The sequence below is a fragment of the Triturus cristatus genome, chromosome 12 (genome assembly GCF_964204655.1).
Source record: "Triturus cristatus chromosome 12, aTriCri1.1, whole genome shotgun sequence".
NCBI classification, from domain to species: domain Eukaryota; kingdom Metazoa; phylum Chordata; class Amphibia; order Caudata; family Salamandridae; genus Triturus; species Triturus cristatus.
Window position 1 is genome coordinate 102,012,055 of NC_140595.1, and position 14,743 is coordinate 102,026,797.

Below are 14,743 nucleotides of genomic sequence, written 5' to 3' on the forward strand. Positions count from 1 at the left end.
AATCTAGATGAGGGCACCAGATATAGGCAGCCAGGGTAAATGATCTATACAGTTCATCCTGGAGTGAAAGCGGCTAATCCATATGAATGCACAAGGTTCAGGCAGCCAACGTGCATGGACTTTAGCAGCGGTCTACAACTGTTTCTGTAAAAAGACAAACTCCTATTACATGAAGATCATTGTGAGCTACTAACAAACATTATCCATATTGCAATAGGGACCACATTAGACAGGTTACATTAGTGGCCATCATATGCAAGATTATCTGCAGTAATCTGGTAGGGTTATCAGCAGATAGGTAAAAAAATTCAGTTTGAAATGTATCTGCATAGGGAGGGCACTGTATATATGCAATTGGGCAGCTGTGGGGTTTTTAACATAATTATAGATTTGCAGCGTGTGCTACATAATCCATTATCTGCTCCATAATCTGTAGATTTTAGCAAAAAATAATTGGTTTCTTGCTGTAACTGTTCAAAAGTTACTAAAAATGTTGCTCAGTGGAAGGCCCCCTGCAAAGGTTGACTGGTATCATTTCTGTTGCCTTTTGCTATATTTGGGTGTTAAACTGGTACTAATGAGGCCCAACAAATGCCCAGACATTGTTAACAAGTGTAAAAATAATGATGTAAAACTATCACAAAATGTGCAGCATTATACGGCATAATTTGCCTTTTGTTGCCGCATAATTTACTCAATCCTGCTGTATAATTTGGCCCTCCACTGCCACATAATTCCAGTGGCCCTGTACATAGGTAATTCATAACAGCCAAACCTTCAACATCTCCAGCACCAAGGTAATAATATTAGTAATAAGTCTTCCCAAGCCAGCATGGTTTAACACTCAAATATCAAAATATTTTGGAAATTCAACCTTTGTTCTACATCTATTGGCTTTCAAGTTCTGAAAATATACACATTTTAGTCTTGAATGCGTGCTCTGTAATTTAAGTATATGTATATGAATTCAACCGAGCAAAAGCTTCGACTTTAGAAGGCTGGAATGCACACAGGAGGGCTGCTTACAGGTGATGATCTATGCTTTGGAGAAGACCCTCTGTAGAGCATTGGAGAGTCTGGTGCAGGTAAGTGTGGTGGGGCAGGGGGGCACGGTGGGGGGGGGGGTCAACGGCCGATGACAAGGGAAAACAACATCTAGAAAAAGAAAACCCCTTAATTTGTGCTTGAGTGCAAAGTAATTGTTTTTCTTTTTTTTAGTTATTTCCCCTCGTTGTCATCGGCCGTTGACTCCCCCCCATTCCACCATGCTTACCTGCAACAGCTGCTCCTGAGCCCCCACAGGACTGCTAGAGATGCAACCCACAGGGATGCTCTGGTTAGAGGAGGTCTGGGCTCTAGTTGGTAATCAAAAGAACCAGAATTTGGAGTACACAGCTCAATAGCGCCACCTGGAGGATATGCCTGTATTGTATGTATGTGTATATGTATGCATGAGTATGAAGGAATATATGTATGTACTTATTTATGTCTGTTTTACTTATATACCAAAAGATTAGCCAGAGGCAACGGGTCAATGTACAAGTCTTAAGCTTAAAGAATACAAACAGACAGAGACCCCTGGTTGGAAGAGTCTCCTGAGTCCAGAGGAGAGGAAGGGACGAGTATAGTGTGAAGTTGTAGTGATCTGTGAAGTGGCATCTTAAACGTCTTGTGTTATTATACCTGCTGGGAGTCTATTCTGGTTCTCTGTAGACTTTGTGAGTCACAAATGTTAGAGTGTCCACAACATTATCCAAGAGAGTTTTGTTACTTTGCATTTTGATGAATCCTGTCCCTAATACTTTTGAAACATGAGTGTGTTGGCTGTTTAGAAGCATCTGAAATAATTACAACATTGACAACCTTGTAAAACATGTACATGTAAGTAATACATTGTTACAAAAATGTTACACACAAGTTCGAAGCAGCAACAATTTTCTACTTGAAGGCAGCACCTTAAATAAAATCTGTGAATATTGTCAGTTTCTGTGTTCCTGTTTCGGTCCAGTGATGTGTTAAGTGCATTTCATATTTGCATCCCTGCCTCTTGGTCCCCTTGGGCTCTGATGCATATATTAAGCTTGTCAGACTTCCTCTTTTGTACATCTCTGTGCTCAAGGTTCAGAAAGGAGCCCCAGGACCTGAAAGAATGAGGCTGCTGCAGATCCTACCCTTCTGTGTCCTGTTGTGGACATCCTGTAAGTATGCAAGATCTGAAGTGTGTTTTCCTTTTTCTGAGAGCCATGCATATATCTATGCTTATTTGTACAGCTAGTGTTCATAAATGTTGTATTTCTTCTCTCCCTCACTTTTCAGATGTCCAGTCTCAGAAACCTGTGATATCTCCCACGGTTCAGGTCAGCCTTGGACAAAGGGCCACGATTGGCTGTAATGTTGGAGTGCACGAAGGCCAATATGTATCATTCTACAGACAGACCCCAGGAGAAGCCCCGGAGCTCATTCTGTATCACCATCCCTCGTGGAGCGACCCTAGCTATGGACCCGGGGTCTCATCTGACCATTTCACTGCCACAAAGAACAGCGCCGGGACTGATTACCAGCTAATTATAAAAGATGCTCAGATCACAGACGCGGCACATTATTACTGTGCAAAGTGGTACAGCAGTGTGAGCGGATACCACTGTGACACAGAGCCTGACAAAAACCTATCGACTCAATTCAGCAACAAAATACTCCAGACAGTAACTCAAAGTTTCAAGGAAAGGAGAGAAAAATCTGGAAATGATTTTATCAATTGTTTAAAAACAAAATCGCAGACCTCATTCCGTTTTACTTTAGTGTGTCAGATGATGCAGTTGTATTCACGGCCATTAGAAATAATAGTCGGTAAATATGAGATCAGAAGCCTTCATGAGCCGACCCCCCATGTCCTCACAAAGGTTCTGAGTGAACTAAGAGACGTCATTTATGACGTATCCCTATTTGGACTATATTGTAATTGAGAAGGAGCAACATTATATAGTCTTTTAAAGAATATATCAGAGGGGATTTTAATCCGCACACATCCTGAACTGAACCATATGGAGGCCTCCCAAATGTGATTATCAAGTAAAAATAGTCAATGTGAAGTAAATGAATTGTCCAAGATTACACAATCTGGTAAAGCAGGGAAGCTGGGATTGACCTGGGGTGTCAAGCTTACATACTTGCATATCAAACACTGGAATAGATAGCTCCTCCTTTCCGCAGTTTAACCATCAAGGACAGAGCCTTGTGTTTAATTTTGAAGCGCTTTATCAGTGCACAGTGTTAAACAAATGCACCTACCACCAGTGCAAACGTGCAAAAAAAACAATAGTGGTGGGACTAATTGGGACAGTCAATCACCACCACGTAGAGTGATATCACAGGAAGTGATGTCAGGGAAAGCTATGCCATAAGCCTCCAATTTCCCTCACTTAAGTGAAATGGCTATTTGCGCTCTGATGTGATGACTACAAACATACTTAAGGTGAGCCTGCAGCCTCAGCGGTGGGTCTCAACCTTTTCAACTGGTGCAACACCAAGGGTGGGGTTATGGGATCCGCACATATTCCAAACCCTTTGGAAGGAGTTAGCAGGTGTGCGCCTGACTTGTGTGTAGTTACTTAAAAGATAACTTGGCTGCTTCAACTATCATGAACTGCGAAGTGGCTCCACGTCACGTGTGACACCTTTAGCCAGGCCCGGCTTCTTTTCCAACATCTCTCTGCGTGTTGGAATATGAAGACCCTGAGACCCCAATAGCTCCACATATCGTCGGCTGAAAACTGGGCATTGGCTGATAGCTTCATGTTGGAGCCACTTTACTTCTTCTCAATCTTTATTTCGACCAATAGTCATAAAAGTACAAACAATTACAAAAATTACACAAATATTAAAACATATATATACAGACCATGAAAAAAAGAAGAACAAAAACCATAAAGTTCCAACAACCAGTAATAACCAAGAACTTCGAGCTGAGCCAGAGCCGGGCATATGCCTCGATCCAGGCCCAGCCTTCAGTGACTTGTCCATGTCTAAGGAGAAGAGTGTGAAGCAGGTGGACCTTAGAATAAACAAATAGCTCTATTTTGTGTTACACACATCATGACTATAATTCATGATGTGACAGTCTATGTTATCACTGATGCTTTGGGTGATGATACATGCAATGTCGTGTGAGGGCACTTTGGATCAAGGAGAAATTATTTACAACTGATTGTTTAATACTTCTTTTACAATGAAGAGTGTTAAAGTCCCACAGCAAACAATTCAGGTCTTCATTTAATGCTGGGTTGAATCGGGAAAGCTGGATGCAGTGGAGGCTCCTCCGCTAAGGCGGAGGAGCGTCGCCTCACCGCTTTTCAGCAGTGTAAAAAAGTAAAAGTAAAACGATAATAAAACAATGTTATTATCATTTTATTTTTTCCTGCTTAAGCAGTTTTGCGGGGAGGGGCAAGTCAGGCATGGCCGGGGTGGGCTGCTATACTCACAGAGCACGGGGAGGAGTGGTGAGCACTCTGTAAGTGCCCATGACGGTTGGTCGTCATGGGCCGGCCAACCAGTCATGCTCACTTTGCATATTCTCTACCGGCTGTAATGCACAGCCTGGGTGGAGAACATGCACATCATTCCAGTGCCTGTCTGAGCACTGACAGCAGCGTAGTTATTGGCTTAGAGGAGCCTGCGTGTTTCCTGCTTCCGTTCTGGCCGGGCTCGCCCAGACGTGGAGAGACGACGGAGGAGAGACGTTGTGAAAAGGTAAGTGTATTTTTTTTCTTCACTCCCCTGCCCCGCCATCCCCAATCCTTGCCAACCACAACTGCTAAAATGGTGGTTTCCTGAAGGTTGAGCCACTTGGATGGATAGTTCCTGGCTCGGCCATCTTACATCTCTTTTGGTGGCGTAACCTCTGATATAAACATGGTGTCGGAATGTCTGCTTAACTCAGGCAGGCCTTTTGAAGCCCTTTGAATTCAATTTTTCGTGTCTCGCCTATGTGACATATTTTATCTTAGTCAAGGTATTTTTGTAGCCGAGTTGTACAGCGTCCTGACTGCTGTGCTGCATGGCTGAAACCAGGAAATAAAACACAACGCAATGACGTGATCAACTCTGGCACTTTTTTTTTACTTTCAACCATGCTGCACAGTAGCCGCGCGGATGTATAAACTGGCAAGGAAAACACTGACAAAGTTAATATCTCCAGCAGAGGCAGAAGCTTTCCAGATGCCTTGTCCTAAAAAAGGGGAGCTCCTGCTTCATCATAGAAATAGCGACATGTGGAGAGAAAGGGGTGTGGTGTGATAATCACAAGAAGAGTCTAACGGTAAACGCCTAGTGCTCCGGTTCAAATCCTAGCTTCCACAACCCGACCAAAGTGTGATCTTGGGCAAATCTCCTAATCTCCACAATCAGTACAAAGCTAATGAATGTGCATAGATTCGCTTTGGCAGAATGAGCTATACAGTCTAAGCAATCATTTATTTAACCCAGCCAGACCTTTATACCCAAGCATTCAGTGCGGTGCTGACAGTGGCAGTGGACATATGATAGTACAACTCAAATGCATTTTTCTGGTGGAGGGGTGGTTAGCCACTGATGCAAAGCAATTTACAAAATCAGCTGCCTGGAAGCATTTGGGAATCAGATGTGGATCCAGAATGTATTAAGTGCCAAAGACAAAAGCCCCTTGCACATAGGATCTGTGAATTGGAATTTCTACATGATGCAACATGTCAACGCTGGTTGACTGGAGTACCATGCTCATGGACAGGTATTGTATATGGTGAAACAATGCATTGTGTAGTTACTTCTATCAACAACTGACTTCGAAAGAACGTGGCTGTTATTTGTAAGACCTGAACAATCGCCGGTGAGAAATTGGGTTGTTGGTTGACTGGGGTGTGAGCCCTGGCCAAGCAACAACCACAGTCCCCCTGTAGGATGAATCAAAAAACGTCACTAAATTAACCTGTGTGTGATCCTGGGTAGCTTGGCACAAAAAGTAGTCAGATTTAACTGAGAGGCAATGTGTAAAGTATTTATACAGCACACAAACAGTAATATAATGTGAAAACACAGCACAGGAAAAATCCCACACCATGTTAGAATACATCTTAATAAATTATTTCACACCAAAAAGACAAATCTCCAAACAGTAGAGCTGGAGTTATGAATGTTTAAAGATTTTCGTGACAATAGCGCCAAAAAGCACAAAGCACCAAGTATGGATATACGGACACGCTGGACCGAGTCAAAGTCACGAGTTCAGGCTGGCCATGATGGAGTACAGATTAGACCAGCTGAAAATTGACTTTTTCAAATCAATGCCAAAAGTCCCATTAATGGTGGAGGGGGCCGCAAGGAGCAGGGAGAGCATTGCAAGAGGCTACTAGAGTAGCACGAAGAGCAGGCCAGGCATTGCCAGTGCATTTCTGGAGCTTCGCATTGGCAGTCCCTGAGAGCAGTTCATGCTGTAGCGTGAACATTAAGGCTGCCGGAGCTTTGCGTTTAATGGTGGTGCAGGTGGCGAGGTCTTGGTGCGTATGGGCCTGGTCGTGAAGAGCCCACAAACTTCTATATAGCTATCTGAAGCCGCACCAAGGGGACAGGATCTGAGGAGCACCACTTGGGGGTAAGGAACCCACTTTAGCTGGGTCATGCTTATGCAAGATTTTAGGTAGGTTTTTATGTCCCTGAGGCTCAGATTAGGAAGCCTGTAGACTAGTCCTTGGAGTCACTTTGGTAGCCTTGAGTTTAAAATGAAGTTGCAGGTCTAGTTCTCCTCTACCAGGCAAGAGGACGGACGGGCAGCAGTTCAGTAAGGCAGCAGTCCAGTACAGTAGTAGTCCAGCAGAGTAGCAGTCCTTTCAGCACTACAGTAGTCCTTCTTCCTGGCAGAGTCCACAGGTCCAGAAGTGTGGTAAAGAGTTGGTGTCTGAGGTCTCCTTTTTCTACCCTGGTGCCCTCCTCCTGGAAGGTGGGAGACGCTTCTAGACAATGTTTTTAAGGTGAATGGAATTTTCTGATTCCCCTGCCTTGGCTCCAAGCTGGCTGTAGTGACAATGTGGACTTGTTAGAAAAAGAGGAGTAGGATGGCGAAAAGTAAGGGTTGACCCTGCAGGCACAAAAGGACAGGAAGTACCAACATTAAAATTCCAAAGCCACCAAGCATGGGAAAGTAACCTGCTCCCAATTAGAAATTACAGCCTATTAACTGTATTAAGGAATACCCAATGTTAACTTATGAGAGGAGTAGACCCCACAGTAGTGAAAAACTAATTTAGGGATTTTTCACTACCAGGACATGCAAAAGTTAAAAGTACATGTCCTACCTTTTACATACACAGCACCCTGCCCTTTGAGCTAACTAGGGCACACCTCAGTGGTGACTGATGTGTAATAAAAGGGGAGATTCATGCTTGGCAAAGGGTCTCAAATGCCAAGTCGAATTGGCAGTAAAACTGCACATATAAGCTCTGCAATGCCAGGCTCGAGAAGTATTTACATGGTATACCGTTTTACAAGGCACTTACAAGTAAATTAAATATGCCAATTGTGTATACATCAATCTTACCGCGTTTTTGGGAGAGAGCACATGCACTTTAGCACTGGTTAGCAGTGGAAAAGTGCCCAGAGTCTGAAAATCAACAACAATGAGGTCAGAAAAAGAGGAGTAGGATGGCAAAAGGTTTGGTGTGACCCTTCAGAGAGGGCCATTTTCCAACACTGGTGTTATAGGCCTAATCTAGGCATCCTTGGTGATCATCATTGCCATTGGCAGATAAATGTTGGTAGTCCATCTAATCAAAGTTCTTACTTCCACACATTCCAATTAAAATCTTACAGCAGGTAAAAACTCAAAGATAGGCTGCCTTCATTGTTTCTTTCTCAGTGTCTAGTCTTCCTCTCACTCCTGTCTCAGATCTAAATCCACTGGTTCACAAGATTCCTCAACAGCAACAACCTCTTTTGTCCACTAGACCATCTAACCCCTGCAGCCATGCAGAGATGTACACTTGGAACTGTATTACTTCCATGCAGGCTACAGCTTCCTCGGCTACAGAAACGACTGCAATGTCGAGTCTGATGAGTAGGGATTTAAGGCACTAGTATCCCTAGTCTGTGAACAGACAGAGAGAGAGAGAGTGATTAAAAAATCAATAATCATTCTTTTATTTAATTCTTCTGAACTTTTAGCTTCAGTGCTCCCTGTGGAGAAGGTCTACAAGGTATTTGAATGTGTAATTTCTATCCCTTATTAATGAGTCTAAGGGAAAAGTCACACCACCAAGTTGACATTGTTTGCCCACTTTACCCAACCGCAGAAAAAATATGTATTTTTAATTAAAAATAAATGTTTAATTTATTTTTAATCTGGAGTGTTTAATCTGGAGCTCCCAAATACTGTGATCACAAGTGCAACAGTGCACACGTTGGGTGTCACCAGTCCTTATTCTCATCCGCCTTGATTCATGGGCAAAATCAATCAATCCATCAGTCAGTGGATTTGTGAGGCGCGGCTAATGGGCAACAAAGGCATAGGTGAAGTTACAGCGGCTCTGCAAAGGCAACCCTGTTTGCAATTGCTGTTAGACAAATCCAAGGAGGTGACATAACACCAGAACCGCTATTTACGCCATTGAAAATGAAACATTTCTCCATGCCATTGGACAATGGCATGGGCAGCACACAGAACCCTTCCCCGCTTAGACGAGTTTTGAAAGAAAGGAAACAGATTCCCCATCACTATTGGTCGGTAGTGGAGATTCCATGAAGAATGGCCAACATGGACTGCTCAGCTTCTTGGAAAGGCCGTGAGGATATTTTTTTTACTCCCAAGCTTGCTGCAAGGCCTTGGTCAATTTTTAAACTCCTGGTCCTGTAGAGTCAAATAGGAGGTGAATACAGGCCTTTCTCATTTTCTTGTCTGTCTTCTCCCTGGAGAGGTATCCACATATGTTTTAATTTTTAAAATTAAATGTGATGGACACCAGGTGCTTATCCTCTGAAAATACTTCAGAAGTATTCCACCAAACCGAGTTATGTGATGTGTACAGCATTGGGAAAGCTAGTCAATCAGGATGCAACAGTGAAGGCGGCCTCAAATAACATAAAAGATGGACTCGGATTTTCCAGTCATTTGTGAAGTAGTATTTGGCCTATTGGCTCGGCACTCATCTTGGAACCGATGACCACACGACTACTGCTCAGAAGAAAGACTAAAATATAATCGTGTCTCCTATAACCCAAACATTTTCTGTGTGTGGTGGTGGTCAGCGTTTGTTAAAAATGTATTTGAAAATAATAATTTTTTCTATGAATGTTTTTTTTTTTAAAAAGCTGTTGTACAAGGTTTACATTCGAAATTTTTTAAAGCTGAATTTTGCGTCATTAAATAGGAACAGTGAGCTTTCTGTAATTATTTTGTTATCCTAATCCCCGGCTCCTTGCAGGTACTGAGCATGAGCCTTCCATTATACCAGCCTTTTGATTGGCTGAGGAGGAAGGCGGGCTGTGGTAGTCGCTTGAGGCACTTCCTGCCAATGACTTTGGATCCTGCTGGACTGCTCTGACAGTAGGAAAACAAAAGGCTCCTGCAACATGCTTGTCTTTCATCTGGGACAGAAAAACTGGGATTATATAACACCAATATGGTGATACTGAATTTTACTTTTGTTATTTTTGCTCAGCAAAGGCACCACCCAATGGGGTGAGACTGGCATAGAAGGGATGCTTCAAGGGCAAAAATAGGAAAAAGGGATTTTTTAAAGTACGCAATGAATGTAAGATGTACTGAAATTAATATATTGTACCTGAGTGTACTTTTTAGATCTAAAATAACCCCCACCCATGGCAATTCAAGACTCCACTAGAGGTAGAAAATATCCCAAACAGCCAACAGCATGACATGAGAGAGTAGAACTCCTGTGGGGAGGAGCCAAAGACAACTCTACATATCTATGCTTAAGTATGGGTGACAATGCATCTTGCAGACATTTGCATTGTCAAGCCAGATGACGTAGTCCAAAGGGCGGTACTCATGCATCTACAGTCAACAGCATGAGGTGAGAGAGGAACTGTTCTCTTTGGTGGAACTAAAGAACTATCTGTGTGTATGGGAGAGTATTGGTAATAATGCCTCTTGCAGACAGCTCAAGCCAGACTTTGAAACACTTTTTTGGACCTCTTATAATTGTTGCTCCTTTAACCCAACTGCAAAATATTTGGAGGATGTACCCAGAAATAATATACTTTTTATTAAGTTTTGTGCAAATTGTTGTAAGCAGGCAAAGTTATTAACAATAACAGTATTGACTTTTCTAGGTAGCGTTGTGTTGATCTAACTAAAAAGGCACCCATAGTACTGACTGTAGGGATTGGATTTTATTCTGGCACTCCATTGTAAGCACCTCCCTCTACTGGTAGCTGGACATAGCCCTAGCCATTCCCAGCATGCTGTGCGTGAAAGGCCTGTCCTTCGATGAGGCCCTGCACATCAACCCTGTCTCGCGCAGCTCCAATTCAAGCTATATTGATACTATCAGTGTCTGATGTTCAAATGATATCCGATTGCAGTCGAGAGAACTGTATTGGGGTGTTATGGTTCTATTTCTTAGCATAACTCATAAATGTCAATCTGCTTTAGGGTTGTATTGTAAGTGTGATGTCCTAAACATGTCCAACAGCTAGGCATAAACCTTGCCCATGCACGACAACACTGGACACATGGTGTATCCTTTCTCCATCTCTTGCACCCAGACCAGATTCCCTGAGAAGCTACTGCCCTGCATCTTTCGAAACACCCAATCCCAAACTCTGTTCTCCACAATTCAAAGCATGAGTCCATCAACTGAGTGCAGCTGGCTATAGACACATCATGGGCCTTGGTGATGCCAATCACCCAGCCTCTGTACACTAAGACCCAGTGCACAAGAACTGTGCTTAGTTGTAATGGTGTCTGGAATCAGTCACCCTGTATTCCCAAGGAAAATGGGCTCCACCTGCATACATTTAAATGTTTATTTTTATATACCGTGCATGTTCTTCCTTTTTATGCCCCCCTCACACAGGAGACCTCCTTCTACCATCTTATACCTTTTTCCTCAATTATTTCCTTTCCCACTGTATATCTGATACGTTTACAGATCCCGTGACACTCAAGATATCATTCTCTGGATTTACATATGCATCTGCACGGATCTCTCTATTGCCTCTTTGTGTTTCTGGACTCTGCTGTCGGCAAGACATGCATTAACGCGTAGACATTTGGAGTTAATGTATGTGCTCAAGATGCCAACAAGAAGCGCACAGATTCCTTTGACGCAAGTTCAGGGGAGGATATGGGGCCTTTCCACCGCCCCTTGGGCACTTTAAAGGTATTCCACAAATAGCAACAGTTTCAGCTAGCCACTAACTTGCAAGATATCTTGCAGTCGCCACATCCTATGTGATCCTGAAAACAATAAACCTAGAGGAGGGCAAAGAAGACAAACCAGGCACAACAGCACCTCAGGCAAATTCATTCAAGGCCAACAACCTGCCACCACCCGGCACTCAATCACTGCAGCGGCAGCCATGACAGAGTGTGATTTTATTATAATACAGCAGTACAAACTGGATCGAAGCTAGGTTGACCATTCCAAGAACACCAGGTAATTAATTATAAATATCACACAGATAGAGCTAGGAATTCCAGATTTCCAAAGCGCGACTTCCATAGGAAGTGTACTTCCATTGAAGGAAAGGTTGGGCTCTCCTGTTAGCACTGAACCTGGCAAAAGACATCTATTGATAGACGTTTCCAACATTTATGGAATGAGTCACTGGGTGAAAATCATGAAGCTCTGCATTGTGCAAGCAGTCAAAACTCTGCAGCTCTGAAATTACGAAGACTCGCCCTCTGATAATGTCATTGGTCCACTCGTACAAAATAAGCCTTTCAAGTTGCCAGTTTTTTTGGCGGGAGCTTTTAGACTTAGGAACAAAGGTTTTAGATGTTATTATGTGCAATACTTGAAATAACCTGGGCTATTCATTTTTGTAAAAGGTACCAAATTTGGCTGCTTTGTATGTTTCTTTTAATATATTTACGACACTGGTTCGCGCGATGGGAGTCGTTTCTAATGGAGCTTATTTGTAAGTTTAGTGGCTGTCGATTAAGACTGAGCGTCCAATGCTATTGGAAATGATGGCCTTATCTTTTTATGTATTTTATGTACTTTGCACTTTTATGGTTTTAAATTACTGAATGAAGTATTACTGCTTTGAAGTCTTTCAATGTGTCACTAAGCATTACACTATGGCACATGGTTGACCAAGCAGTGTTTACTGCAACCTTTGTATTCAATGGACTCATTGTCCATTGACAATTTTTCTCTGTGTTTCTCTGTGTTGCCAAGTGGTAAGTAGCATAAAATGTGTGATTTGCAGTAATTAGATATGTTACAAATAGGAACAATACACAATATTTCACTTGAGCTTTGTGCCTGCTTTCATTTGGAACTAGGATTCCACAAACCTAAGACCTTCTCATTAGTAGGTTTGGCTTGTGGCAAAGCCTAGGTGTGTTAGCAGATTCCGCCCTGTTATGCCATCTTAGGCATAGACAGTGCAGGATCTTGGCGATCCATGTCGCCGAGCCAGATTGCACTGAGGTTGCATCAGCTTCTTTTTTTAAAATAGTTTTGATTGATGCAAGGGATATAAACACAATTCATTAACAAATAACAGTCATTATAACTTTACAAATGAACACATAGGAGTTCATATCGTTGGTGTAATAAACATTTGAAAGACATAAAAAAGGTATCTACCATCTGAATTGAGGATTGTGAACATATGAGAATTTACAAAAAGTCACTCTAAACGTAATGTCAGTCTTTTATCATTAAATGCCAGACAGCCTTCAACTTCAGCCATGACCGTATCCCTCAAGTTTTTGCAAAGCTTTTTCTCTCTCGAAAATCTCCACCATGATAGCCCACCATTCAGCCCTGCTACTAGGCTTTGGAGCAATCCAGGCCCTTGAGATAGCAAGCCTAGCAGTAACTGAAAAAATGGCAATAAAATACCTTGGTGCCTGATTAAAATCGACCTTATATCCAAGCATGATGTCTCTTATAGTAAATACTATATCTAGATCAAGGCGAGTTTTACAAATATGTTTAATTCCCTGCCAAAATACCAAAAGCAAAGGGCATGTAGCAAACATATGTATAATTTTGCATCAGCTTCTCAATGCAAAGTATATTTTGTGCCAGAAAGTAGATCACTCCTGTCGTCTATCACAAGAGATTGCGCCACTTCGATTGAGGAACCTGACTTCATCAAACCTTACGCTTTCTTACTGACCTTGATGCTCCAGACTTTCATTAACTAATCTAGGAACCCAGACACTCAGCAGGTACACTTTCCGAGCTCTCTTTTCCCCAAAAAGACAATCACAGTCACAGGAAACAGTCACTTCCAGCAGCAATCACTAGATCATAAACTTTCACCTCAACTTCCCACGGACAATACCTACAGTAATATATGAACATATACTACCCACTCGCAGAAACTTGACCGCAGCACCCCAAGCAAAACCTACAGCTACTCAAGTGCTGAACCATGCAATGGGGTTCCACGAGTGCCTGACAACAGTTCACGTCAGTGGTACCCACCAAAACATGGATACCTCGTTGTCAAAAGGCAAGATGATTCAACAGTGACATGAAGTCTCAAAAGGCAATGGAAGAAAACATACAATCAGAATAAGAAAGTATGGCTCAATAGACAGCATGGAATTTGCAAATCAGTGGTCAAAAAGACAAGAAATTCAGAGGCTAGACGCCCTACTGAGCGTTAGAATGATTTCAGGCTTTAATTTATGCTGTTGTGGTCTGTTTTGTGCATTAAATCTTGAATTGAGTTTGCTCATTTAGCTTGGGTGCACCAGCAATGTGATCCGGATCCAATATAAATGTGAGTTGTCTTGATTTATTCCTGCAAGTTAATGGAATGTTTGTGTGTGTAAAATTGCCACATTGCAAAAGATAACACATCAACTGTTTACATTAGCTAAAGATACATTTCTATTTAGCTGAAAATTAGCTTTATCAGTGATAATGAGGCAAACGCTTCTCTGTAGAATGACCCTTGTAACAGACCGCAGGTTCCCTACTGAGGGGGTGAAAAGGGGGTGGGAGCACACAGCCTCACTTCCCACCACAGTTTGCCCCTTTGCATTATGGTGAATGCAGTTCACAATCAGTGCTTGCTTGAATATTTTAGTAGTAGTAGTTCTCCAAAGTTGGTGCAGGTAGTGCTGTTCATCTCTAGACACGAGTTTCTGGATTTTATCCTTCATCAGTAGAGATCAGAAGCTAATTTCATCAGGGGTTGCTGAGAATGCTGCCACCGACCTCTCAGGTCTCAGTACGTCTCAAAGGCGTACAAGGGGCGAACGGTGCTGTGAAGTGAGGCAGTGTGCTCCCATCCCCCTTCTGAATAATATATCTGTTCAGTCTAATGTTGCAGACATCGGATTCTGACCAAATAAGGTTGCATATACTCCATGGAATGAAAAGGTTTGTAAACTGCCCCACGTTAAGGAGAGCAGACAGAGACACCTGTGTCGGGAGGCATGCTGTTCGATAGGATACTCAATTAAAGGCCTTCTGGTCTTCATGGATGGTGGGGTGTTACATGGTGTCGCAACAGACTAAATAATGACAATATATGATGACGCAAGGTCAAAATGTGGGGTTCTCAC

General features: G+C 42.5%; 1 protein-coding gene across 6 annotated transcripts in view; it reads left to right on the forward strand.

Annotated features, from left to right (window-relative positions):
- LOC146772742 (immunoglobulin lambda-1 light chain-like) overlaps nucleotides 1-14,743 on the forward strand; it is a 365,210-nt gene that overhangs the window by 117,238 nt on the left and 233,229 nt on the right. The window contains exons 1-2 of one of the 6 annotated variants that reach the window (XM_085636773.1): nucleotides 2,100-2,198; nucleotides 2,317-2,638. The exons of the other annotated variants lie outside the window; for them this stretch is intronic. Coding sequence (XP_085492899.1) covers nucleotides 2,150-2,198; nucleotides 2,317-2,638 — 371 coding nt within the window. The 5' untranslated portion in view covers nucleotides 2,100-2,149. Of the gene's footprint in view, nucleotides 1-2,099; nucleotides 2,199-2,316; nucleotides 2,639-14,743 lie in introns of those variants that run through there. 6 annotated transcript variants of the gene reach the window in all.